The sequence below is a fragment of the Globicephala melas genome, chromosome 3, assembly GCF_963455315.2.
Source record: "Globicephala melas chromosome 3, mGloMel1.2, whole genome shotgun sequence".
Taxonomy (NCBI): Eukaryota; Metazoa; Chordata; class Mammalia; order Artiodactyla; family Delphinidae; genus Globicephala; species Globicephala melas.
In genome coordinates, this window is record NC_083316.1 from 151,671,886 (window position 1) to 151,698,460 (window position 26,575).

The 26,575-nt window shown below is 44.3% G+C and overlaps 2 protein-coding genes across 4 annotated transcripts in view; one reads left to right on the plus strand and one right to left on the minus strand.

Annotated features, from left to right (window-relative positions):
• UIMC1 (ubiquitin interaction motif containing 1) overlaps positions 1–5,466 on the minus strand; it is a 189,402-nt gene extending 183,936 nt beyond the window's left edge. Inside the window, exon 1 of the mRNA XM_060296671.1 lies at positions 5,335–5,466. The gene's annotated coding sequence lies outside the window, so the exon portion shown is untranslated. The remainder of the gene's footprint in view (positions 1–5,334) is intronic.
• A 108-nt stretch (positions 5,467–5,574) lies between these two features.
• ZNF346 (zinc finger protein 346) overlaps positions 5,575–26,575 on the plus strand; it is a 30,337-nt gene continuing 9,336 nt past the window's right edge. For 2 of the 3 annotated variants that reach the window (XR_009563515.1, XM_030846841.2), the window contains exons 1-5: positions 5,575–5,785; positions 14,345–14,448; positions 15,004–15,096; positions 16,855–16,999; positions 20,997–21,230. Coding sequence is in view for 2 of the 3 variants with exons in the window: in XM_030846841.2 (XP_030702701.2) it covers positions 5,575–5,785; positions 14,345–14,448; positions 15,004–15,096; positions 16,855–16,999; positions 20,997–21,230 (787 nt within the window). In the remaining variant the exon portion in view is untranslated. The remainder of the gene's footprint in view (positions 5,786–14,344; positions 14,449–15,003; positions 15,097–16,854; positions 17,000–20,996; positions 21,231–26,575) is intronic. The other variant, XM_030846844.2, reaches the window with a different exon arrangement.

Consider the following 26,575-nt stretch of genomic DNA (forward strand, 5'->3'; position numbering starts at 1 on the left):
TGGTTCTAAAAAAGCAGGATTTAGGGGGCTTCCCTGGTGGTGCAGTGTGGTTAAGAATCCGCCTGCCAATGCAGGGGACACGGGTTTGAGCCCTGGTCTGAGAAGATCCCACAAGCCGCAGAGCAACTAAGCCCATGCACCAAAACTACTGAGACTGCACTCTAGAGCCTGCGAGCCACAAGCTCGTGCTCCGCGACAAAGAAAGGCCACCGCAATGAGAAGCTCGCACATTGCAACAAAGAGTAGCCCCCACTCACCGCAATTAGAGAAAGCCCGCATGCAGCAACGAAGATCCAATAAATAGACAAAAATAAACAGATAAAACTAAAAAAACAACATAAATAAATTTTTTTTAAAAAAGCAGGATTTAGGTGATAAGGTCTTCACCAAGTTGGAGACTAAAACGTAGTATCAATTTGTTAAATTACCAGGAAAATGTAGCTTTCAGAATAAACTGGTAGCAACTACCATTTATTATGTGCCAGGCAAGGTGCTAAGTAGTTTATGGAGATTGTTTTCGTTAATCTTCACAACCACCATTTAAGATGGGTATCATTTTCTCATTTACAGATGAAGAAGCAGAGTCACAAATGTGAAATAATTTACCTACGGTCACATAGGTCATGGGTGCAGAATGGAGCAGTTGATGTCAAGCTGAGTACCTCATGGCTTTAACTGACTGCCTGTTTTTTTTCTCAGAGATTATTGGGGTTAATCCCCATCCTGCTTGCCTCAGACATCATCCGGGTCCAGAACATCATAGCCATCCGTTGCATCTCATATGGCTCTGAATATTCACCCCTTCTTCCCCAAGGCAACTTGGCAGGGCCTAAAATGGTTGAAATCCCTAGACTGCCACTAGAGTGATGAGAAGAAGCAGTCTTATCTGTTTACCCTAACTTGCCATACAGATATGCTCATTTTTTAAGTGGGCTATTACATGGAAAAAGTTGGGAAGCTCTACTTGAATCCAGTCTAATCCTCCTCCTCTCAAAATCCTCTGGAAATCCCAATCTATGATCAGCAAACTCCCCTATATCCTCAATCTGTCCTTGGAAAGTCACTTTATTAAAACTTGGCATCCCCTGAAGACACTGCTTCCCTGTATGCAGCCCTGAAGACACTGTAATAAAAATGACCTAGCCTGAGAAATAGACTAGAATTGTAGCAAAGATGTACCCCCGCAGAGTGAAGGCAAGTCGTTTTCTACAGGCAACTGTTTTCCACAATTTCCCTCAGGAGCACCCATGCTGTTTTGGATTAATCTCAGGTTCGAATCGAATAACACTTGTTCATATCCTGTTAGTAAAACCTAATCTATGGCCACTTGTAACAGCTGGAGATGTGTTCGCAGAGCTGAGAAGTAGAAAGCATCATATGGGGTAACCCAGAAACCATCATGATCCCCACAACTGTGGCTTCTTTGTCCCACCCTATGCACACTAGCCTTGGTTGTTGTATTACTCATGTTTTGTTTTGTTTTGTTTTAATTTTCTGTTTTATTTTATGATGCTTTGACATCTTGGGACCTTGCAGACCAGGATGGAACTGCCCCTCTCAGGGTTTGCTAATTCCTAGAGATAGAAAGCCACCTGCCTTCAAGCACACCTTTCATATGCAAACCAACCAATCCAAACCAGTATCCCTAACCACCTCCTTTATGGACTCTCATACACCAAACCAATATTCTCACTACCCTAAATCACCCTAGGGCCAGGTACCAGAAAACCAGGGACCACTCCTATGGCCCAGAGCCCTGTTGAAATTATTCAAACTAGTCAACCCAAGCTCTTACCTTGCCTCACCCATTCCTTCCTGGGGAAACCACAATAAAGGCTCTGGGCAATGCTCTCCCCTCACACCTTCTGCCTCCTGACCAACCTTGGTGCTTCCCCATATGGCCCTGCATGGGCCTCTTGGGAACTGCACATAATAAAACTTTCAATGGCATTGAACTCCTGTGTCATCACTCAGTCACCTCTATAAATTAAGTCCTGGGCACAATCAAAACACTTGTCACTTCCATTACAGCAGTTAACATATACTCTCTGATATCATGTATAAGTAGATACTTTCATCTCCAGAATTTAATCTCCCTGAGAGTAGGAACCATATTTTACTAAAAAGCTCTGTAGGACTTGCCTGGTGGCGCAATGGTTAAGAATCCGCCTGCCAATGCAGGGGACACGGGTTCGAGCCCTGGTCTGCGAAGATCCCACATGCCAAGGAGCAACTACACCCGTGTGCCACAACTACTGAGCCTGTGCTCTAGAACCCACAAGCCACAACTACTGAGCCCACGTGCTGCAACTACTGAAGCCTGCGCCTAGAACAACAAGAGAAGCCACCACAATGAGAAGCCTGCGCACCACTACGAAGAGCAGCCCCGGCTCATCGCAACTAGAGAAAAGCCTGCGCATAGCAACGAAGACCCAACACAGCCAAAAAAAAAAAAAAAGGAATATAAAAAAATAAATAAAATAAAATTTTAAAAATAAATAACAAATAAAAAGCTCTGTAGTGTGGGTTTGCATGCCCAAGAACACACACACACAGTCACTGTTTATTCAACTGAAATGTTTGCTGAACTGTGGCCAATTTCTGTCCCTTCACAAAGCCATTTCCCTGGGATTGTTCTTCTCCCATAACAACAATACACAGTAGAACATGTTGAGAAGTGGTTCTCATTTTCCACAGGGAAGAAATAAAAAAGCCCCACAAATACAAGGCATCACCTGCACTGCTGGATCCCAATAAGGAGTCCAGGCCTGGACCAATATTAGAAGCATTTACACAAAGCAGAAAAATGGTGACACGGGCTGTTCAGACACTCAGTGCTGTAGCTCAGGACTCTGCCTCAGTGACACAGGGGACAAATCGTGACAGCATTCATTGGAGAATAAATGGAAGTTATTTTGAGCATCTAATTGGATTGGGAGTGGGGAACTGGGGATTATTTATTATTATTTCCAATAATGTATAGCATCTTAAGTATCCCATTCTCAAGATTTGCTCCACTGTGCTTAAAAAATACATATGCTTGAGTTCTGGGACTTTGACAAAAATGCCCTCTATCCCTTCGTATTTCTACCTGAACAATTCATGCTATGCAAATATGAGTAACTAGAAATCTTCTTTAAGATAAATAAGTAACATATAGTCATCGGTTTTTAGGCTGGTCATCTGGTATTGGCAAAAAGACATGGATTTGCAGTCTGAAGACTGGTGTGTTCAAGCACACTAGCTGTGTGACCCTGATAAAAACCTTCACCTCTCTGTCTTTATCGTCAAATAAGAATCTATCATAAGAGAACCACCCTGAGGATTAAACGTTATAATGTATGTTAAAGGTGCTTCATAAACTATAAAGCACTCACAAACATCAGTCATCTATGGCATTGGAAGCTCCAGAGCCTGGCATGAGGCCTGACACAGAGCTGGTGCTCAGTATTTGTAGTCTAAATGAGTAAATACCACTGATGAGCTCTGTGATCTCAGGCAAGAAAAATCTCTCTCCTCCTCCTCTGATACCACTGTCCCCCTTGTTCACTGCACTACAGCCATACTGTCCTTTTTCCTGTTCCTCCTATTACAGCAAGCTCAGTCCTGCCTCAGAGCCTCTGCTATTTCCTCTGCCTGGAACACTCTTCCCCAGCTCTTTGCATGGCCATCCCCTTCTCATCAGTCAGGTCTTAGGTCAAATGTCATTTCTTCAGAGGCTTTCTCTTACCACCCTGACTAATGTTCCTCCCCTATCATTCACCCAATATATATTCCTGTTTTATTTTCTCCTCCTGTTGACTTGTTTATTACACTCTCCTTCACTAGAATAAAAAACACTCTACTAGAGATTCTCTGTCTGTCTTGTTTACCACTGCATTCCAATGCCTAAGACAACATCTAGCTCATAGAAAACTCTCAACAAGTGTTTGAATAACTGAGGTTGGAATAACTTAATATCAAAAGTTTCATTCATTCAACAAATGTTTTGTATGTACCTATGAGGATTCAGGCTCTATATCAATGTGCTGGGGATTCAGCTGAGAACAAAACAGACAAAAATTCCTGTTTTCTTGGGGCTTGCCTTCCAGTGGGGAAACAAACAATAAACAAGATAAAAAGCAAAGTACATACTATATCTGATAATAAGTGTTAAGGAGAAAAAAATAAATAAAGCAGTAAAGGAGGATATGAAGTGTGTTTGGAGGGGCGTACAGAAATGCGAGACTGAGCCATGAGGCTATATGGGAGAAATACATTCCAGAAGGCCAGGGTAACTGGGACAGGAATGAAGGGATTGGAGGCTAACAAAATAGAGGATGACGTCAGGGAGGTTAAGAGAAGTCAGATTGTATAGGGCCCTGTTGGCTAACCCAAGGACTTTGTCTTTTACAAAGAGTAAGATAGGGGACCTCCCTGGTGGCGCAGTGGTTAAGAATCCGCCTGCTAATGCAGGGTACATGGGTTCGATCCCTGGTCCAGGGAGATCCCACATGCCACAGAGCAACTAAGCCCTTTGTGCCACAACTACTGAGCCGGCACTCTAGAGCTGGTGAGCCACAACTACTGAGCCCACATGCCACAACTACTGAAGCCCACACGGCTAGAGCCCATTCTCCACAACAAGAGAAGCCACCGAGGGCTTCCCTGGTGGCGCAGTGGTTAAGAATCCACCTGCCAATGCAGGGGACACGGGTCTGCGCCCTGGTCCGGGAAGATCCCACATGCTGCGGAGCAACTAAGCCTATGCGCCACAACTACTGAGCCTGCACTCTACAGCCCACGAGCCACAACTACTGAAGCCCACGTGCCTAAAGCCCGTGCTCTGCAACGAGAGGCCACCTCAATGAGAAGCCCACGCACCGCAACGAAGAGTAGCCCCCCGCTCGCCACAACTAGAGAAAGCGCACGTGCAGCAACAAAGACCCAACGCACACAACAATAAATAAATTAAAAAAAAAAAAGAGTAAGATGGTAAAGTTTTGGAGAATCTGAGCACCGGGGTGTCATGATATGGCCTGTTATAAGAGGATCGCTGGGGCCACTGTTTTGGGAGTACCTTAAAGGTAAGCGAAGAGACCAGTAAGGATGCTACAATAACCACAGCCAAGACATAGTGGCTCCGGAAGACTGGGGAAGGAGCAGGTGCGGGGTTGGAAGATTAAATTTTGGCTTTTGACAGTTACTTTGGAGTGGAGTTTAGGGCGAGGTCTAGGCTGGGGGTCAGCATCTGGAACTCAAATGGCAACAAATGTTGCCCTGCTAGTGAAATGAAGAAGATATTCCCACATAACAGAGCCTTCATGCGAAAGAAGTGAGGTGTCAAATGCTGACCGGAGCAAGGTGAGAACCCTGAGCCAAGGACTGCACGAGCCTGTCCCGGAGGGAGGGGTATGCGGTGGAACCTGCGACCGACTTCCGAATCCACTGCACAAGCTCCGAAGTCCCAGCAGCGTCGACGAAAAAGAACGGCCAGGGTCAGAACCGCAACGCAGCCTGCAGTACTCAAACCTCGCGAGATTTGTTGGCCGGGCAAAGCCATCCTCCCACCCACATCTCGCGAGACCAAGGTTCATGAGCGGCTATAGCCGGTTAGGGTTTGTGGGGAAGATGGAGTATTCCGCGTTGGGCACCGCGGAGGCTGCGGACAGCGGCGCGGCCCGGCCGTACAACAACTCGGAGGAGCGGGAGGGCCGGGAACCCGACGGGCTGCGCTTCGACCGCGAGAGGGCGCGCCGCCTCTGGGAAGCAGTGTCCGGGGCCCAACCAGTGGGGAGGGAGGAAGGTGAGTCCGGGGACTTCAGAGGCAGGAAGACACTCGCCCGCCTGCTCCTTTCGCGGAGAGTGGCGGAAGCGCGGGGCGGGGACGCGGACCAGCCCCCGGGTCTACGGTCACACCCTCTGGCGCCCGGCCCGCCCCCTGGCGTGATGCGCCCCGGGACTCCCTGACTCGTGCACCTCACCAAGACCTGGGCGCGTTGTGCCAGCTCCCCTGAAAATCCAGGCTGTACGCCACAAGAAGCGCGCGCAAATGGTCAAGGGCCTTCTCACGCTGTGGCCGCGTGGTTCTTTACCCCGCCTTCCTCACCCGCGAGAGCTTACTTCTTCCTAAACTTGAGGACTGGAATCCTCCGGGCGTGCCGTCCACGCCGTTTCGGAGACCCTCAGAACCTTCCCCGCCAGCCTCGTAACCCCTTCACCATCCCAGTCTCCAGGTTCCCCCACCCCTAGTGTCTCTTGCCTCCCTTCTTTCATGCCCCACACTTCCGAGGGCTCTAGAAGGCCTTCTCCATACCTCAGTGTGCCTCCTGAACTTGGAGACTGAGCCCTGGCTTACCCCTGTTTCTTGGTGTCACCTGTTTCCACCACTTGAATCCCTTTTCTAATATGGGAGCCAGGAGCCCGGGAGCCTGGCCGGGTATACTATGGCTCCAGCTTTTTGTATCCCACGCTTGACCCAAGGTTGTGGAGAACAGGATATACAAGTCTCTCTAGGGGGGCACTTCTGGGCTGAAGCTTCCCAGCTTGTTCTGCACTTGACCTAGCTCTGGGTAAGATGGAGATAGAAAGAGGAGGATGGAAAGAGCTGCTCTGACCCCGTTTTGTGACCCCCTTCACAGTCCTTAGCAGAGCTAGCTGCTTAACTCTAACCCAGAAGTACACAAACTGGGCTTTTGTGCTGATCCTGTCAGGTAATCTGCAGGGAAATCAGATTTTTCTAAAGGTTTGTTTGCTTGCTGAGCAGACTAATCTTGGAAAGTTAATATGTTGCTTGTGAACTGATTGTCCTGGTATAAAATGGAATTTTTGACCACATCCAAGGAAGATATGTTTAAATTTGGGGTGGTATACATACCTATACCCTGGTGTATATTTCTCCAATTTAAAAACTAGTCTAGTCTGACTCCTAAATTAATAAGAGGCTCCTATCCCCCTCACCCCCATACTTTCAAACTTGTTTGGCACAAAGTTGCCTCTCCTCCACCCTCCACCGCCTGCAATTTTCCTTTCATTAATTTGACCAACATTCACTGATGCCTGCTCTGTTCCCAGGATTGGCTGGGCATCAGAGCTACAGAGTTGAGAATAATACTGGCCTTGCCCTGGAGGGGCTTGTAGTCTAATCCAGGAAGCAGACACCAAGACAGTTGCAGTATAATGTAGTGGGTGCAGTGAAGTGGGAAGTCTAAGAGTTGAGGGTACACAAAGAGGAGGCGCCCTTTGTCCTCAGGGGATACAGAAGGCATGCCTTGGACATTGAAGCAGAGAACACAGCAGCTGTGCTCTGGGAAGTGAACTGTTAATGTGTGTATGAATGCCCACAGTCATTTAGAACCCAGTTCACTTCCCTGCTCTCCTCACTTTGTCCAATAATTTATTTGAGGTCTAGGTAGATACCTAAAACACCGAGTCCTACTCACCTTGGTTTTTTATTTTCTCTTAGTTATAATTTTTGTTTTCTCATTGAGTTATAATTTACATACCATAAAATTCACCCATTGTAACTGTAAAATTCAATTAATTGTAGTAAAAGTATAGAGTTGTATAGCCCTAGTCCAGTTTAGAATATTTCCATCACTCCAATTTGTGCTCCTTTACATTAAATCCCCACTCTTACCTCCTGCTCTCGGCAACCACTAATCTGTTTTCTGTCTATAAATTTGCCTTTTCTGGACCTTTCAGTAAATGGAATCCTATAATATATAGTCTTTTCCATTTGGCTTCTCTCACTCAGCATGTTTTTGAGGTTTAGCCAAATTGTAGTGTGTATTAATACGTCATTCCTTTTTATTGCTAAATAGAATTCCATTGTATAAATCTTGTTTTTTTAATTCTCTAATAATCTCTGCCTTTTTTTTTTTTTTTTTTTGCGGTATGTGGGCCTCTCACTGTTGTGGCCTCTCCCATTGCGGAGCACAGGCTCCGGATGCGCAGGCTAAGCAGCCGTGGCTCACAGGCCTAGCCGCTCCGCGGCATGTGGGATCTTCCCGGACTGGGGCACGAACCCATGTCCCCTGCATCGGCAGGCGGACTCTCAACCACTGCGCCACCAGGGAAGCCCAATCTCTGCCTTTTGAGTGGGCTGTTTAAACTATTGACATTTAATTTAGTTGTTGATATGGCTAGACTTATTGTCCCTACTTCATGACCCTATGAAAATCAGCCCTCTATGTCGCATTCTAGATCTCTCAGCCTCTGCCCCATACCTCTTCTGATTGTCTACAATATGGATACAAAATAAATCCTGCCAATCAGATGCCTTCTCGTAAGATTTGGAAGGCAGAAATGCAGTGAAGATCATATTTCTACAGCTATTGTTACTGTCAAGAAAGGTCGTGGAACTATGAGATCTTCTTACATCAGTGTTCCAGCATCCATTCTCCAGCTTCATATGTTAAGAGGCATGTTCAATGACAATGGAAGCTTCTTACTTCCAGCAAGGCTGCAGTGGAGGCCTCAGAGATTATAGCTCACCTGTTGGAACAGTTATGCATTGTTCCTAGAGACATTTCTGGAAGGCTCAACCTAGTACCTTCGGCCTTTCCAATGCTTTTCTAAGCATCTAATTTCCTGTATCAAACCTATCCCCTCTGGTAATTGGATTAGAGTTGTATGTGGATATTTGGGAAACAGGGATTCACATTCAGGCCACCTTCTCAGAATTCTGATAATTCATATAAGTTCTTTTTCCCTCTGAGGACCTTAGCTTCCTCCAACCTCATGAATCTCTCACAGATTTTGTGAGTCAGGAATTCAAGAAAGGGTTGGCTGGACAGTTCTGACTCAAGGTCTCTTATGCAGTTGCAGTCAGGTAGTGGCTAGAGCTGAAACAGCAGTGGGATGGAACTTCTGGAGGCTGGCCGGGCATCTCTTTTTTCACATAGTCTCAGGGTCTCTCCATGTGATTTCATGCATGGAATAGTTAAGGCTTCCTCACAGCCTGGAAGAAAATCGCTTACATGGTAGCTGAAGACTTTAAGAGCAAATATTCCCAATTTGGTTCGTTTTTATAATTTCTGTCTTCCATGTGTCTATATGTTGCTTAGTAGTCAACCAGTGATTCAGTAAACACCTGGAGCCAGTAAAGGCCTCGGTTGGATCTGTAGGTAGGTAGGAAATTACATTCAAAGTTCAGGCCATTTTAAAGTCAGCCCTGGCTTTTACTTTCTGTCAGGGCCTTTTGCATCTCTTCTGTGCATGTGTACAACCTCAGAGTTGGCCAGGAGTATGTGGCTAACTTGGGCCCTCTTAGGTCCCCACTGCCACACAGTCTCAACCACAAACATGACACAGCAAAGGCTATAGTAGAGCCTTTGGCCTTTCCTCCTCACCTACCTCTGAGACCATCACTTCCACCAATATTATCACTAGATAGAGGCATTGCCCACCACTCCAAATCAAGTGATTTCCTCTTCCACAGGGAAGCTATTGGTTCTCACATCCTACCTCTTCCTGGTAGAACCTCTGCACTGACTTGAGTGTGGGAGGGGATGAGAGCAGTCCCAGATTCCCGCTCTTCTCACCCAAAGTTCAGCAGATGTACAAGCATAAGTGCTTCCCAGATTGTTAAATGCCTTTGGTCAATTTCCAGGGTACTGAAGGGATTGTTTTTGTCAATTTTGTTCAGTGTTTTAGTTGCCTTGGGTGAAGAGGATCTCGTCACTCTGCTATAGCCAAAGTCCCGCCTCATACTCATTTTATATTCAACTTCACTTCCTCTGCCTGACTTCTAAATTTGGAGGATCCAAGACTCAGTCCCAGGAGTCTCAATTTGTATCCCCAGCTCTGACCTTTCCCTCAAGCTCTAGGCCTGAATCTCTAGCTGACTACTTGATATCTCTACCCATGTATGTGATAGACCACTCATGTTTAATATAGCCAAAGGAAACGTCTTTAATTTCTCCTCCAAGGCTGTCTTCCTCCAGTTCTCATCTGTTAGTTTCTCAAATTCAAAACCTAGGAGTTATCCTTGAATGCTCTCCTACTTCACCCCCTACATCCAATCAAAGAAATTGGATGTCAGATCTACTTCCAGAACATAATTCCAAATCCATCCACTTTTCTCATCTCCACTGACAACCTGCCTAGTCCACATTTCTTTCATCTATTGCCTAGAAGACTGCAACAGCCTCTTCCCTGTTCTTCCTGTTTCCATTCCTATTCCCATACAATCTGCTGACACAACGAATAGACTAATCTTTTCAAAACATAAGCCATATCTTGTCACCTCTCATTGCACTAAGAATAAAATCTGTAGTTCATACCATGGTTTATGAGGCCTTATACTCATTCCACATGATCTGGTAGGCCTCAAACTCTCTCCAACTTTATTTCCTACCACTATTCTCTCATTCACCATACTCTATCCACACTGTCCTTCTCTTCATTCCTTGCATATGCCAAACTCATCCCTGCCTCAGAGACTTGACACTGTCTCAGGCTGGAACAGTTTCCCCCAGACCTTCTTGTGGCTAACGCCTCCCTAGCATGGTCTTCACTGACTATACTGCCCCAACATTCTCTACCACTTATTTTGTCTGCTTGTTTTCATAATATTTCTCACTCTCTGTCACTATCTTGCTTATTTATTTACTTTGTACTCTCTCTTATTTGTTGACATGGCCCCAGCACTAAACCCATTGCTGGCACGTAGAAGGCATTCTGAATACATAATTGTGAACTGTGTGAATGTATTCTCTGAGGCCAAAGATGTGTATTTCATTTACTCAGCAGGTATTCACCAAGCCCCTCCTGTGGGTTAGGGATTTTATTTTTAATTTATTTTATTGAAGTATAGTTGATTTACAATGTGTTAATTTCTGCTGTATAGCAAAGTGATTCAGTTTCATATATATACATACATATACATGTATATTCTTTTTCATATTCTTTTCCATTATGGTTTATCACAGTATATTAAATATACTTCCCTGTGCTATACAGTAGGACCTTGTTGTTTAATCCATTCTATATATGATAGTTTGCATCTACTGATCCCAAACTCCCAATCCATCCCTCTCCCACCTCCCCCTTGGCAATGATGAGTCTGTTCTCTATGTCTGTGAGTCTGTTTCTGTTTTGTAGATAAGTTCATTTGTGTCATATGTTAGATTCCACATGTAAGTGATATATGGTGTTTGTCTTTCTCTTTCTGACTTCACTTAGTATGATAATCTCTAGGTCCATCCATGTTGCTGCAAATTACATATTTCATTCTTTTTTATGGCTGAGTAGTATTCCATTGTATATATGTACCACATCTTCTTTATCCATTCATCTATCAATGAACATTTAGGTTGTTTCCATGTCATGGCTATTGTGAATAGTGCTGCTATGAACATAGGGGTGCATGTATCTTTTTGAATTATAGTTTTGGCTGGATATATGCCCAGGAGTGGGATTGCTGGATCATATCGCAACTCTATTTTTAGGTTTTTTGGGGGTTTTTTTGTTTTTTTGTTTTTTTTGCGGTACATGGGCCTCTCACTGTTGTGGCCTTTCCCGTTGCGGAGCACAGGCTCTGGACGCGCAGGCTCAGTGGCCATGGCTCACGGGCCCAGCCACTCCGCGGCATGTGGAATCTTCCCGAACCGGGACACGAACCCGTGTCCCCTGCATCGGCAGGCGGACTCTCAACCACTGCGCCACGAGGGAAGCCCTATTTTTAGTTTTTTGAGGAACCTCCATACTGTTTTCCACAGTGGCTGCACCAATTTACATTCCCACCAACAGCATAGGAGGGTTCCCTTTTCTCCATACCATCTCCAGCATTTGTTATTTGCAGACTTTTTAGTGATGGCCATTCTGGGTCAGGCATTTTATTAGATACTGGGTATACAAAGTCATAAGTGACGTGGTCCTTGCCCTGTTTAGTCTTTGGGAGTCAGATTCTGAATATCCTTGAAAGGAAACCCCGTCTCCTTTAATAAAACAAAATCCATCATCTCCATGCGAGGAGAGAATGGCTGGATCCTGACTCCTGGGTAGCATTTTCCCTTTATGGGCTTTGCATTCTGAGGAGCCTCTCACCCTCCATTTAAAAAGCTCTGGCCCGGGCTTCCCTGGTGGCGCAGTGGTTGAGAGTCCGCCTGCCGATGCAGGGGACACGGGTTCGTGCCCCGGTCTGGGAAGATCCCACATGCCGCGGAGCGGCTGGGCCCGTGAGCCATGGCAGCTGAGCCTGCGCGTCCGGAGCCTGTGCTCTGCAACGGGAGAGGCCACGACAGTGAGAGGCCCGCATACCACAAAAAAAAAAAAAAAAAAAGCTCTGGCCCAGATGTGTTCACAGACCCACTTCTGTTGATTTCACTGAGCACGGCTGAGGCAGCCACAGTCTTTCACAAAAATTTACCAAACACTGTAGGAGAAAAATAGGGAAATAAACAAAAGACCCTCAGGGTCAGAAATATAGCCAGACAACAGCCCTTCTTCCCAAAAGGGCTGGCATAAATAAATAAGCTTTATATCTTGTGGAGTAGGGAGAGGCACCTTAAAAGTTCCCCCCGGGCTTTCCTGGTGGCGCAGTGGTTGAGAGTCCGCCTGCCGTTGCAGGGGACGCGGGTTCGTGCCCCTGTCCGGGAAGATCCCGCATGCCGTGGAGCGGCTGGGCCCGTGAGCCATGGCCGCTGAGCTTGCGCGTCCGGAGCCTGTGCTCCGCAACGGGAGAGGCCACAGCAGTGAGAGGCCCGCGTACCGCAAAAAAAAAAAAAAAAAAGTTCCCCCCCAAGAACCTCCCTCCAGAGAATCTTGCCCACTTTTTGGTCCAGAGTAGAAGATAAAACACATGAATTTGCCAGATTCTACCCCTGCCTCAGATTGTCGATGTCATGATAGAACTCATGCCTTGTGTGAGATTTTACTCCCTCCTCAAAAAGTAAAGCTTTGTTTTCCAGGCCCAACAATTAAGCACAGGTTAATACTATAGATTCCTATGGTGTGGAACTTGTGTGACACATTAGGTAATTTTTTTTTTGGCTGCATTGGGTCTTTGTTGCTGTGAGCAGGCTTTCTCTGGTTGCGGCGAGTGGTGGCTACTCTTCATTGCATTGCACGGGCTTCTCATTGCGGTGACTCCTCTTGTTGCGCAACACAGGCTCTAAGCGTGCAGGCTTCAGTAGTTGTGGCTCGTGGGCTCAGTAGTTGGGGTGCATGGGCTTAGTTGCTCCGTGGCATGTGGGATCTTCCTAGACCAGGGCTCGAACCTGTGTCCCGTGCACTGGCAGGCGGATTCTTAACCACTGCGCCACCAGGGAAGTCCCTTCTCACTGTTCTTGATCTGATTTTGAAATATCTAAAATTACCTAACGGAATTCCATTTTGGCTGGCTCAGCTTTAACCTTGTTCCCAGAAGCATCTTTTCCCTTCCCGTCTTCCTCCACATGAAAGCGAAGGTTCTCCAGCAGGATGACAGACCCAGCAGCTAGGTCAGCACAAGCTTTCTAGTCCTTCAAGAACAAAACATCCTTGCCCAGCAGAGATTTGAGTTCTACAGCAACTGGCTGCAGGGAGTACTTGTCAGGCATGGGGACACCATCAGTCCAGCCCAGATGGCTCATAAGAACAACTGACTTGGCTCCAGTGTCCAAGCAGAATTTGATGCTTGGAACGGCAGCCTTGATCCTCTGGTTGTTTGTTATCTTGTTGTTCTTCCTAGGAACATTGAAGTCCACTCTCATGATGACCCGCTACCCCTTCACGTCCAGCTTGTCCAGAGTCAGCTTGTTAGAAAGTGACATCTTGGCAATTCAGTGGCAACAAGAGGCCGGGGGAAGAGACTGGGGCAGTGACAGCAGCAGAGACTGCGTTTGCCACTTTCTTAATGTTCTTTTTAGAGAGAACTGCAAGCCTCTCACACCAGTATCTGGCTAGAATTGTTTCATTTTTATTGTATTTATTTTTATTGGTATTTACTTAAGTTTATAATTTAAAGATTTCTTTTTAAAAGAATTTACTTAGTAAAGAAAGTTGGCATAGGGACTTCCCTGGCGGTCCAGTGGCTAAGACTCCACGCTTCCACTGCAGGGGGCTTGGGTTCCATCCCTGGTCGGGGAACTAAGATCCCACATGCCATGTGGCACAGCCAAAAATAACTAAATAAATAATAATAATCATTTAGAAAGAAAGAAAGAAAGTTGGCGTACATAAAAGTATAAAGTAAGTTACAGGTGAGGTGGCACGAGAATATAGCGTGAGTCATGAAAGCAGTAGGGCAGGGGTGGCTGAGGTTTGCCGATTTAATAGTATGGCATTCCATTACTCAGTTCATGTGTTTGAGGCAGGGTTCAAAGACAGTGCTGTTGAGGCAGGTTTTTAACTCAAAGATTTTTTATTTTCCTCTCTGTAGTGGAACACATGATCCAGAAGAACCAGTGTCTCTTCACCAGCACCCAGTGTAAGGTTTGCTGCGCCTTGCTAATTTCTGAGTCCCAGAAGCTGGCACACTACCAGGTATGCCCTTGTACCTTTAGTACTGCTTTATTTTTCCAGACCCAGTGTCAAACCCCCACTTCTCCCTGGCTTGTGCAGTGAATTCCTTTTTAGCCACCCAGGTGTTGCCTCCATGCATGTTGGCTGTGACTTGAAGATTGACTTAATTTTTCTGAGTCTCATTTCTTCCATCCAAATCAGGATCATTATACTTACATGTTCCCATGCAGCTTGGTACAGTAGAAAGTACATGCTTTGGCTTTAAATAGACCTGTGTTTGAATCACATCTCCGCTACTCATCTTGGGCAAGAAACCTCACTATCTTCAGCCTCAGTTTCCTCATCTATAAGATTGAGATGATGATAATTTTCTCATAAATTATTGTGATGATTAGATTTGACAGCATTTAAGTACTTTATACAGAGTAGGAACTCAATAAACTAGGTTTCTTCCCCCACCCTCTCCTCCTCAAAAGTGTCTGTGAGGATGAATCAGATGAAAATCTAGTGTTTTTGAGTGCCTTAGATATGAAATGGCATTTAGCTATCTTTGATCTTTTTCCTGGGTTCTTGCAGAGCAAAAAACATGCCAACAAAGTGAAGAGATACCTAGCAATCCATGGAATGGAGACATTAAAGGGGGACACGAAGAAGCTAGACTCAGATCAGGTAATACAGCTGCCATGTTGAGACTGCTCACTTCCTGATGAAGCCAGCAGGCAGGTTGGTGTGGTGGAAAGAACATGGGCTTTGAGTCAGACTGACTTGGCTACAAATCCTGGCCCTGTTCTGTGATTTGGGCAAGTCTTATTACTTCTCTGAGCCTTGATTTCTTCCTCTATAATAATGAGGATGCTAATGTCAACTACCTTTCAGGATTTTTCCAAACTAAAATGAAGGAAGGTTTATTAAAGCACCCAACACAGAGCCTGGCACATAGTAGGGGCTCAGTAAATGGAGCCATTGTCAGTGGTTTGTTAGAGTAGGACAGCTGTCCATTCCCTACTCAAGAAGAGAAAGTGGAAGAAAGCCAGGTTGCTTGCTTTCTTGAGATCTGGGGGAAAGAGCTGAGTTCAATACTTGAATATTTGGAATAAACAAGTGGAATAAACACTTTTCCAGCATGTTTGCTTTTTGCCTTAGAAATACTGTGAGAATTATGCTGAAACAACCCCAGTGCCTCAGGTGTACCATTATTTTTGTTCCATAGCAGGCTGTGCAAATGTCATGGGATGAAAAGTCAGCAGACTAGGGCCCAATACTAGCTCTACAACTTAATGGTTGGGTGACTTTGGACAAGTCACTTAACCTCTCTGTACTTCACCCATAAAATGGAGATAATAGTTCCTACCTCTTAAGGGTATTGTGAGGTAAAATTCCAATTCCTAGTGGATGCTCAGTGAGTAAGAGCTTACACTACAAACTGTGCCTCCCTGTCATAGGGACCACAGGTTTGCAAGGGCCTTGCTTATCCCTTCTCCAAATTCACTGGCTCATCCCCTGGTTGCCCTTCTTGTGATTTAGAATCCAGAAAGACAAGATCAACTCTGTGACCCTGGGCAAGTCACTTCACCTCTTTATATCTCTGATCCTTCTACTCTCGGAGTGGCCCAGTAGTTCTAATGAGATCGTGGGCCCCTCCCCGTCCAACAAAGAGTTATCCAACCCCAAATGACAATAGTACCAAGGTTGAAAAATGCTATATTAGAATGAATACTGTATTCAGAAATCAGACATAAGAGAGAGGCTGGGAACTCTTAATATAGACTTGAAGTACATTGTTTTCTAGCCTAATCATAATCATGAAATAAAACCCAATGATCTGCTTGTTCATCAAACCCTGAACATCTGCTGTGTGCCAGACTCCAGCAGAGTGCTAAGGATAGGAAACAAAGATGAATCCAACAGTCTTTGCCCAAATGTTGCACTTTAGTTCACAGAAAAGTCTCCTAAGCTGTGACACTGTCAGTTTAGGGTGACAAGCGAGTGGTATGATAGAGGTCTATTTAATGCACTCCAGGAGTACTGAGGAAGAACAAGATTAGTTCTTCCTTCCTGGAATAATCACACAAAGTGGCTTGATAATTGTTTACTGAGTAATTTTCTTGAGTAAAAGTCTCTCAGAAGAGGTAATATTTAATCTGGGCCTTGAAGGCTAAGCAGACATATGCCAGGCAGTAAAGAAAGGAAGATCATTCTAGGCAGCAGGAATGGCCCAAGTAAAACAAGGAAGTAGCAGAGAACAAAATGGGGAATGGTGAGTAGAGCATGGGATGAAGTAGCTGGAAAAGAATCCAGAAAGGTAGGTTGGGGTTAGTGTGTGAAGGGGGCCTTGAATGCTCATTCTCCTATGGGCAGTGGGGAACCAGTGAAGATTTTCTGGCCGGGCAGTGGCGTGATCAGACCTGTGTTCTTTCTCCTAACCAGAAGAGCAGCAGAAGCAAAGACAAGAACCAGTGCTGCCCCATCTGTAACATGACCTTTTCCTCCCCTGTCGTGGCCCAGTCGCACTACCTGGGGAAGACCCACGCAAAGAACTTAAAGCTGAAGCAGCAATCCACTAAGGTGGAAGGTACTGGTTTTCCTGAGTGGTGCTATGTATCGGGACCCCTCCCGTCCTCAAGGCACCAATGCCAGGTGCTCCCAGAAATGCTCACTGGGGCCACAGACTTGAAGAGGTTGAACTGCTTTTGAGAGCCCTTAAAAATATCAAAGTAGACCCAGCTTCAGTGAAATGCATCCTCGGAGTTGTACTCACCTAACCTCCCTTTCTTTGGTTACATCAGTTTTTCTCTATAGAAGCTTCTTAGCCCTGAGCTTTTGTCCTTAAAAATAATTATAAGTCAGGAGTGCCAGAGTCCTCCAGGCTATGCACACCAGGAGAGCATTCCATCTCCTACCTCTCTCACTTAGATTTTTCCCTCCTAGCATCCACCTGCCCTGTTGCCATGCATTCCAAGTTAAAAGCTAAATCCGTGTCTTTTTCGTGTGCTCAGGTTATGCCCTGCTCACTTTAATCCTCAAAGCTGCCTGTTCTCCTCAAGACAGGGACTTGCCTTTCGAAGCTGAATACTTCAGTGCTGCCACTACTGCCCAGCAAACTGTATTTGCAACTGCCATGAATTCATTCCCAGTGCAGTGACTTCTAAAATAGCCCCCTTTATCTTGTCACCACTGGGGCTCAGCCTTCACTTTCATCTCATTAACTAATGACTTTCTGGGATTTTAAACCTCTGCTAACTGCAATTAGTCAAAACTGAAAGTTCTTTGATCTTTATTTTATTTTTTTCTTGGTAATTTTTGCTTCTGTCTTTATTTTGGACCAAGAAGTAGACTATACTATCTATAATACTTGTCCTTTTTTGAATTGCTGTATTATAAAAACAAGACAGTGATGTTTTGGAAGACTTTGAAGAGAGGGTAAAAAAATCACTCATAATTATACTCTCTTATTACACCCCAATCTAGTATTCCTGCTATGAAACAAGAGATAAAGTCATGGATGCCCAAGTTTAAATCCTGCCACTGCTATTTACCATCTGTATGACTGAACTTCTTTGTGCCTGAGTTTTCTCACCTATAAAATGTTGATAATACTACTTCATAGGTTTTGAGGATGAAATAAGGTATACAAGGAACCTAGGATGTAATAAATGCTCAGTAAAGGACAGTTCTCTTTTTTTTTGGCCAAGTGGCCTGCAGGATCTTAGTTCCCCGACCAAGGATTGAACCCAGGCCCTGGTAGTGAAAGTGCCAAGTCCTAATCACTGGACTGCCAGGGAATTCCCGACAGTTCCTATTGTTAGTATTATCACCATCATCAAGATAGCCAGTGAATGGAATCCCCACATAAAATGCAGTAGTTGATCAGGCATCCACCACCTGGAGCGTGTCACTGGCTTTGCTTATGGTTTGTTCATCATTAAGTTATACTAGTACTAATTGCTTTTGTTTAAAGTCAGTGTTGGTACCATTTATGGTACCAAAAAGATTAAACATTAGACCAAGGGAAATTAGCTTAAGAACAGAACTTTATATGGTCACTTATCTTTAGGTTTATATGAGCTTAACTTTCTATAAATGGGAAAATTCCCTGGAATATGCCCGGTCCAAAGATTCCATATTCAAGGGTTTATGTTTTGTATTTACTTTTGGCCCTTGCCACATAACAGGTATGTTTTTATATAGTTATAATCATAGTGCATGTACCATTTGTATCCTGCTTTAACTTTTGATTTTGTAGTTTAAGCACATTTCCATGTTATTACATGAGTTTACAACTATATTTCTGAAATTAAACATTTTTCTAATGTAAAAGTAATACAAGCATGTTGTAGAAAATATGGAAAATATAGATAAATGGAAAGAAAAATACTCATAATTTTACCATTCAAAGATAACCACTGTTAACATTTTGGAGTACTGTTTCTCCTATAATCTTTTGTTATGTGTATGTGTGTATATCTGTGTGTATATGTGTTTTATGTATGTCTAGATTATGTATATAAACGTAAAATACTTTAACCTTATTGTTTTTATAAAAACAACGCATACTCATTATTGTTATTTCTAGTTCAAACAATGCAAAAGGTACAAAGAGGAAAGTAAAATACCACCCAAATCCTGCCATCAAGAGAGAAACACTGTTAATATGTTGGTAACATTTCAAAATACCAGTATACACATATAGATTGCACGTTATATCTTTTAATAATGACATGATCGTATCATATGTATAATTTTCTTTTATGCTCTTTTCACTTAATATAACATTTGTATTTCCCCATGTTATTAAAAACTTTTTCATAAACATTTTTAATGACAATATCCCATCACAACACATTTATTTAACCAGTCCTCTAATGGTGAACATTTACGTTTTCCCCCTCTCCTTTATTAATGTTTGTAAATAACACTACAGCAAACATTCCTGTAGAATTCTCTTTCCATATTTCAAGTTGTTTCCTGAGAGAAGACTCCTGTAGCTCTCATTTTTACTGGATGTCTATTAAGTGGTTCCTCCAACTTTATTTAACCATTCACCTCTGATGCTTCTCTTCAGTATCTTTTAAAGAAAGACCCTTATGTTTCAGTGGTCATGATTATTTCTTTTCTGATATCAAGAATCTACATTCATTGTAGAAAAGTTGGAAAAGACTGAAAAGCACACTTCTGCTCAATGCTTTTGGTCTTTTTTCCACACATCACCAGTATGGTTTTTGTTGTTTTACAGAACCGAGGACATAAGAACCAGTTTGCTGTATAACCTGCTTTTTTTTTTTTTAACTCAACACCACATACTGAATATTTTCTAATATTACTGAATATTCTACAACATGTACCTTACTTTTCCAGTGACTTGCTGAAACAATGGCTAAGGAAAATCAAGTAGCCAGGGAAATTGAGATTTCCTATACTGGAAAACCATTGTGGGAAAAGCCAGCAAGTTACTTCTGGCTTGTTGAAAATCCTCAAAACTTCCCCCATTGAAGTGGTACAGAGATGAAAGAACATCTGTCTGTGAGTGCTGCTGAGCCTCACCTCTCCTCCACCATTGGTGGGGGTTCTAGACCACATTTTTAAAGCAGTGGTTACTAGATTGACACCATTCCAGCCACGTGGACTCATTAGTGAGTCATGACATCCACTTTATAAAGCAGCAGTGCAGCCTGCAGTCAGCATCAGGACATTTGTTGGCCCACGGGAGGCTTACATATATGCCCATACCAGGCTCTGATTAACTGAATTCATGGACCACAGCCAGGGATGTTTTCTGAAGGTGAACGCATGGACTGTAGCCTTCAGATCTCCCTGCCACGCTCTGGCAGCCTGGCATAGAGGAGAGGGCATGGTCTTTAGGATCACACAGGCCTGTATTCACTCATTAGCTGGGTGATCTTGGGTAAGTCATTTCACCCATCTGAGCCTCGGTTTTTCTCTGTATTGTGGCAAAATGACACCTACCTCATGGCATAGTTCTGAGGACCAAAAGAGAAAATATATATACAAATCTCATAACTAAATGTCAATGTCATCCTCCGCTCCCCCACTCAGCCTAGAAGGCAGTGTAGCCTAAAAGGCCCCCTAGTATAGTGCCTTTTCTAAATGACCCTCCAGGCCCTCAGGCCCTCATTTTCTACATCTGTGCATTGACTTCCAAATCTATAACTGGGATACTTTGAGGATGGGAGTAAAACACCCAAACTTCTTGTCCTATTTGCTGTGAAGTTCTGGGGAATTCTGAGGGATGAGAAGATTGCAAGCATGTACATATCTAATCTGTTGTAATTTGTCAACTTGATAGTAGAAGTGCAGATCCCTCTCTGAATATAAGAAAATCAGGATTCATGTGCCTGAAGTAGTTAAAGCTGCCGAACAAAGTAGGCGGTCTTTGGGCTCCCCATATCTTCTCAATTAGAGAAGATTTTCACTGTGTGATTCACACAGGCAGTGCCACACCTGCAGGTGTGATTAACTAGTGACCCAGCCTTTCTTTGCATTCAGCATACGCGAAAGCCTGGCACCTTCTGGGTTTTTTCATTGTTTCTGTTTGAACTCTCTCACCGCAGCTCTGTCGAAACGCCTTACAAACCCTTTCCTTGTGGCCTCCACCTTAGCCTTGCACCAGAATAGAGAGATGATAGACCCAGACAAGTTCTGCAGCCTCTGCCACGCGACTTTCAATGACCCTGTCATGGCTCAGCAACATTATATGGGCAAGAAACACAGGAAACAGGAGACCAAGCTCAAACTTATGGCACACTACGGGCGGCTGGCCGACCCTGCTGTCACTGACTCATCAGGTAAGGGGCTCAGCTCACACCCAGGGCTGGATCAGGGCTTGACTGCTGGGGTTCCCTGGACCACCAAGGCTATGCTTTTCCTCCTTAGGTCTTCTGAAGCAGGCATTGCAAACTCAAATGCCTGCAGAGGCTGGACAGGAAATTTCAATATGTGAAAGAGCCAGTAGGGGATATGATCAGCTGAGGGTATGTGCCTCTCCTAGACAGCTCCAGCCAGTTGTTACCATATCTTTCAGTTTTTCAAAAGAATCTAGAAGCCAGATTTGAATAAGAATTCTCCTGATTTTTAAATGTGCAACTAAATTTTTAAAAGTTTAAACCGTATGTGAGTCAAACCTGCCTGCAAGCCAGATTTGGGGCAAGGGCCACCAATCTGTAACCTCTGATTTAAACTCCCTGTCATCCACGTTTCTTGTGTGAGGGCCTCAGCAGCCTCTGCCAGATTTTATAACGTCCTCAGAATCCCTCGTCTCCCAGCAGCTAAGGCCCACCTGTGTCCCTGGGATAGAGTGGTGAAGGAGACCACTCTGACTCAGAACATTAGCTACTGCCCTGACCTCCAGATACAAGTCAGCATCACAGGAGTGAGCATTCATAAAAAGTTAGGAGCCCTTCCCATCACAGTAACTACTCACAGCTTATAGTAAGGGTGGGGAGGGGGAGGTTATTATTTTCTCTTTCAGTCAGCAAATATTTATTGAAAACCTGCTGCATTCCCTCATTGGGGTATAGTAGTGACCAAATCTGATACAGTCTCTGTCTTGTGGCGCCCACTTAAGCATTGGTGTGGGTCCCCAGGGCTTCTTCCCCAGGCCATGGAGATGCAGCACCAGACAGAGAGCACCATGGCATCCAGGTGCAAGGAAGCTCTTGCTCAGAGCCATCTGTGCTCTTCCCACAATCCTGGAGAGGTGAACACCCAGATGCCATAGATGTTCCAGACCACATATGGGCAAGGGGAACGATCATGCCTCTCTAACAACCCCCCAAACCCCAAAGCACCATACAACACAGGCCGTCCTTGGGCAATACTGACTGATGAGAAGGTGCAAAGTGGTGGCTATGCAGCAAGGGGGAGATTCCTTTAGCAGGGTGCCAAGGATCGCCTTTCCAAAGCCTTTGAAAGACCCTCTTTTAGAAACCTCTTCAAAATCAGAAAGGAATGACTAATATTTATTTACTGGTCCTACATATAGGTAGTGCCTTTCCCTTTAACAGGATCAATTCCATATGCTGAGGCATCTGGAAACTTCAGAACCAAGCTCCTCAGAGCCCTGCTTCACGACATAGCATCCAGCTAGCACAACCCAGTGTTCCAGTTCCTGCCCCAGCTTTACTCGGTCCTGCCCTGGTCATTCCCTCATTATCTCTTTTCCACTGGCAGGACTGAGGCACTGCAGTGTTTCAGGCTGCTTATCTTAACTTGTATCCATTCTTTTCTTTTATCTCAAGCCAAAGCCTCCTTCTTGTATTTACCCTCCTCCATTTGTCTAAGCTAAATTACCATATTTAATCCTAGAACTGTATCCTGGATCCTTTTTTCTGGCTTAAATCATTTGACTTCATTACAGATCAACTAAGTTCTTTCATGAAAATCTAGGTGGGGGGAAGGGGTATCACATCCTACTTTGATATTTATATATACATTATAATTTGATCCCCACAGCATTCCTATAAAATAGTTGTGATTTTCCCACTTTACAAATAAAGAAGATGAGACTCAGAGTGACTTGCTCAGGTCATACAGCTGATATGACCTGATGTTAATAAGTGACAGCATCAGTAGGGGTCTGTAGCTCTGTCTGGTTCCAAAACGTACACTCCTTCTCCCTGCCTTCAGCTCTGAGTGTACTTGGCTGTAGGCTCTCCGAGTCCTGGATGTCAGCAGAGACACTGAGCTCTCTCTGACCCCCTTCTTACAGAGGTGGGATGTTGACCTAGGGTATGCAAGCAGTGACTTCTGCTGACAGGGGTTCTGCCCTAGCAAAGGATTTAGGTTGTTAGCAGCTTGGCTTTTCCCTGCTGGCTTCAGTCAACCCTTGTTCATTTGTTCTTTCAGACAGTCAGTCATCCTGCACTTACCAATGGCTGCTGTAGTCCAGGCCTTAGGCTAGATGCTCTCACACTTAATTACCTGACTTAATCCACACAACAACTCTGTTGTGCACGTTTGATTATCACCATTTCACAAATGAGGACATTAGGATCAGAAAGATGAAATGATTTGTTCTGGGTCCCACACTAGGCTGTGGCAGCCAGCATTGAAACCCAAGTCAGGGTTCTGTGTTAGGTCCAGAGAACAGTTTCCATGGGGCTCCTGGCAAGTGTCTCATGATGAGTATGGGTCAAATGTGAGATGTATCTGATCCAGAGTGTCCAGATCTCTCCCACCAGGGGTGGATGCAGCATCTACCAAGCAGATTAAACAAGACTTGGAGTTTGCTTTATACTCCAAGCTCACATTCCTCTCATTCACTCAAGAATGTCAAAACTAAAACCTGCATATCATTCAGGTAGCCAAATCCTTCCAGCAGCCAGAGCTCTCAGCATCCCCTCTGGGTTACATAAACAAGACAGGTATTGTCCATATTCTTGTGGAGCTTAGAGTCTAGCAGAGAAAACAGGCATTGAGCAATGAACTACAAGTGTGGCAAGCTTTAGAAAAGGAAACAAACAGGATGCTATGAAGATAACTTAAGATGGGGGACCAGGGACAAGAGAGATAGTGTGGGGCAACATGCTGCTGGCGAGATGAGCAAGTATCTAGTCATGGCACTGTGGGTCATGTTAGAGATTTGGACCTTTATCCTAAGAGCATTGGGAAGCTACTCACAGCTTCAGCATTATTAGATCATTCTAGTTACAAAGTGGAGAATGGCTTGCAATTAGGGAGGAAGGGTAGTGGAGAGAGACCAGCAGTGAGACTATTGCAATAATTCATACTGGAGAATATGGGAGGCTGGACTAAGCAGTGGTAGAGGTAGACAGGAATAGATAGATTCAAGAGGTATGTAGGAAGTAGAATTGGCCATCCAGTGTGGGAGATGAAGGAAAGGGAACAGGCAAGGATGGTGCCCAGGTTTAGTCTGAAGCCATTAGGTGAATAACCAGGTTTTGGCAGCTTGAGTTTAAGATGCCCACGAGATATCAAAGTAGAGATGTTCAAGAGGCAATTGGATATATAGGTCTAGGCCTAAAAGAGAGGTCTGGGTTAGAGATATTGCCATTTTGGTAGGTCAGAAACTGTTAAATATTGGTAGTTTCATATGTTTTAAACTAATAAGTGGTCATTGAAGTCAGAGAAATGAATGAGATCCCTTAGAGTTTAGAGAGAAAGGAGCAAAGGATCTACGATTGAGCCCCCTGAAAATTCTGGCACATGCTACAAACCTGGATGAACCTTGAGGACATTCTGCACAGTGAAACAAGCCAGTCACAAAAAGACAAATCCTCTATGATTTCATTTGTATGAGATATCAAGAGTAATCACACTCATAGAAACAGAAGGAATGTGGTTTGCCAGGGATTAGGGGGAGGGAGAAATGGGGAGTCTAATGGGTGTAGGTTTTTAGTTTTACAAAATGACAGAGTTCTGGAGATTGGTTACACGACAATGTGAAGATACTTAACATGATGAAAACACAAATTTCTCTAACCCAGAACTGTCCTTTACAATTACTAAATTGTACACTTAAAATGGATTAGATGGTAAATTTTCTGTTATTTGTATTCTACCACAATTTAAAATAATAAAAAGAAATTTAAAGAGAGAAAGAAAGAAAACCAAGATTGAGCCCTCTGGAACTGCCAGTATTAAATGGTGGAGGTCAAACATGAGACAGCAAAAGAAACTGAGAAGGAGCCACCAGAGAAGAAAAATCAAGAGTGCGGCATGCTGAAAGCCAAGGACGGGGAGACTTTGAAGAAGGAAGGAGTCACCAGTTCTGTCAGGTGCTGTTGAGAGGTCAAATATGAAGAGGCCACATAAGCATTCATTTTGTCCATTAAATACAGATACAGGGAAGCCTCCATTGGCCTCAGAAAGACTGCGTGTGTGCGTGTGCGTGTGTGTGTGTGTGTGTGTGTGTGTAGGAGGATAGGTTGCAAAGTAATTGAGAGACAAGGAAATGGAGAAGCAGTTGTAGACAGGGCTTTCAAAAGTCTTGGAAGTAAAGGGGAGGAGATACAGGTGCTTTTCCAAATAAACCAGATGTTTAAAAATCAACTCTAGTGACTTATACTTCATAAAATCACAGGGGTAAACCAGAGTATCAAACATGTAAAATGAAAATGGATTAGTGTGGGTACTGGACAAAGCTGGTTTTTTAGAAGCACCAATGAATTATTCACTTGCCCCAAATGATGATTTGAATCTAGCTTACAGATCAGTAAACTGTGTGCTGAGATGTACCTCACATAGGAGAGTCCGGAGACCTGTGGTGCAGAAGGAAAAACGGGAGCTTCACAGACCAGAGGGCAAATCCCAGCTCTGACCCCAGGTCAGCCACTTAACCTCCCTGAGCCTGTTTCCTGCTCTGAAAAATGGAGCTAATCACCTATCTTGCAGCACTATTGTAAAAATCCAAGGGCATAAGTATCCAGAATTTTGGCATGGTGCTTGGTGCTTAATAGATGATAAGAGTGGGCTGTTGTAATCTGGGCATCAGTGACCCTTAACTGATAAGAATGGGTGGTTGTCACCCCCACACCAGCTTCAGGTTCAACTCTGGACTTTGTGAGGAGGGTGATCCTGCTAGTCCATTATGCATCTTTTCCCTGTTAGTATTGAACCATTAATTCTGGCCTTCAGTGTCTAAAAAAAGACCTGAATTCTGATTGCAGTAATTTTCCCCTTAAATGCTTTAAAGGGATGTGTCTTCCAGGAAATACCTGAAGATACAAGAGAAACAGATGTAGCTGGGAATGTCTGCTAGTTTATTGGATTAGAGGAGATCGTTGGTGTTCTCAGTAGCTGCAACTGCCATGGAAGGCTGGTTAAAAGATACTCTCCACTTCTTTGCCAGCATCACTCATGGAACTCATAAGAGTGATGATAAGCCAAAAGTTCACATTTATTGGATACTTACTAGGTCCCAGTTGCTTTTATTTGAATCATTACAATAACCTTATGAGGTTGATACTAGTATTAACCTCATTTTATAGGTAAGGAACCTAAGTCTCAGAGAAGCCCCACTTTTACAAATGAGGAAAGCAAATCCCAGAGAGACTAAGTAACTGGCCTGTGGTCCTACAAGTAAGAAATGATAGAGCTGGGATTTGAACCTAGATGATCTCACTCCAGAGCTGTGAGACTTTAGGATGGCAGATGATTCAAAAGGTGTCAG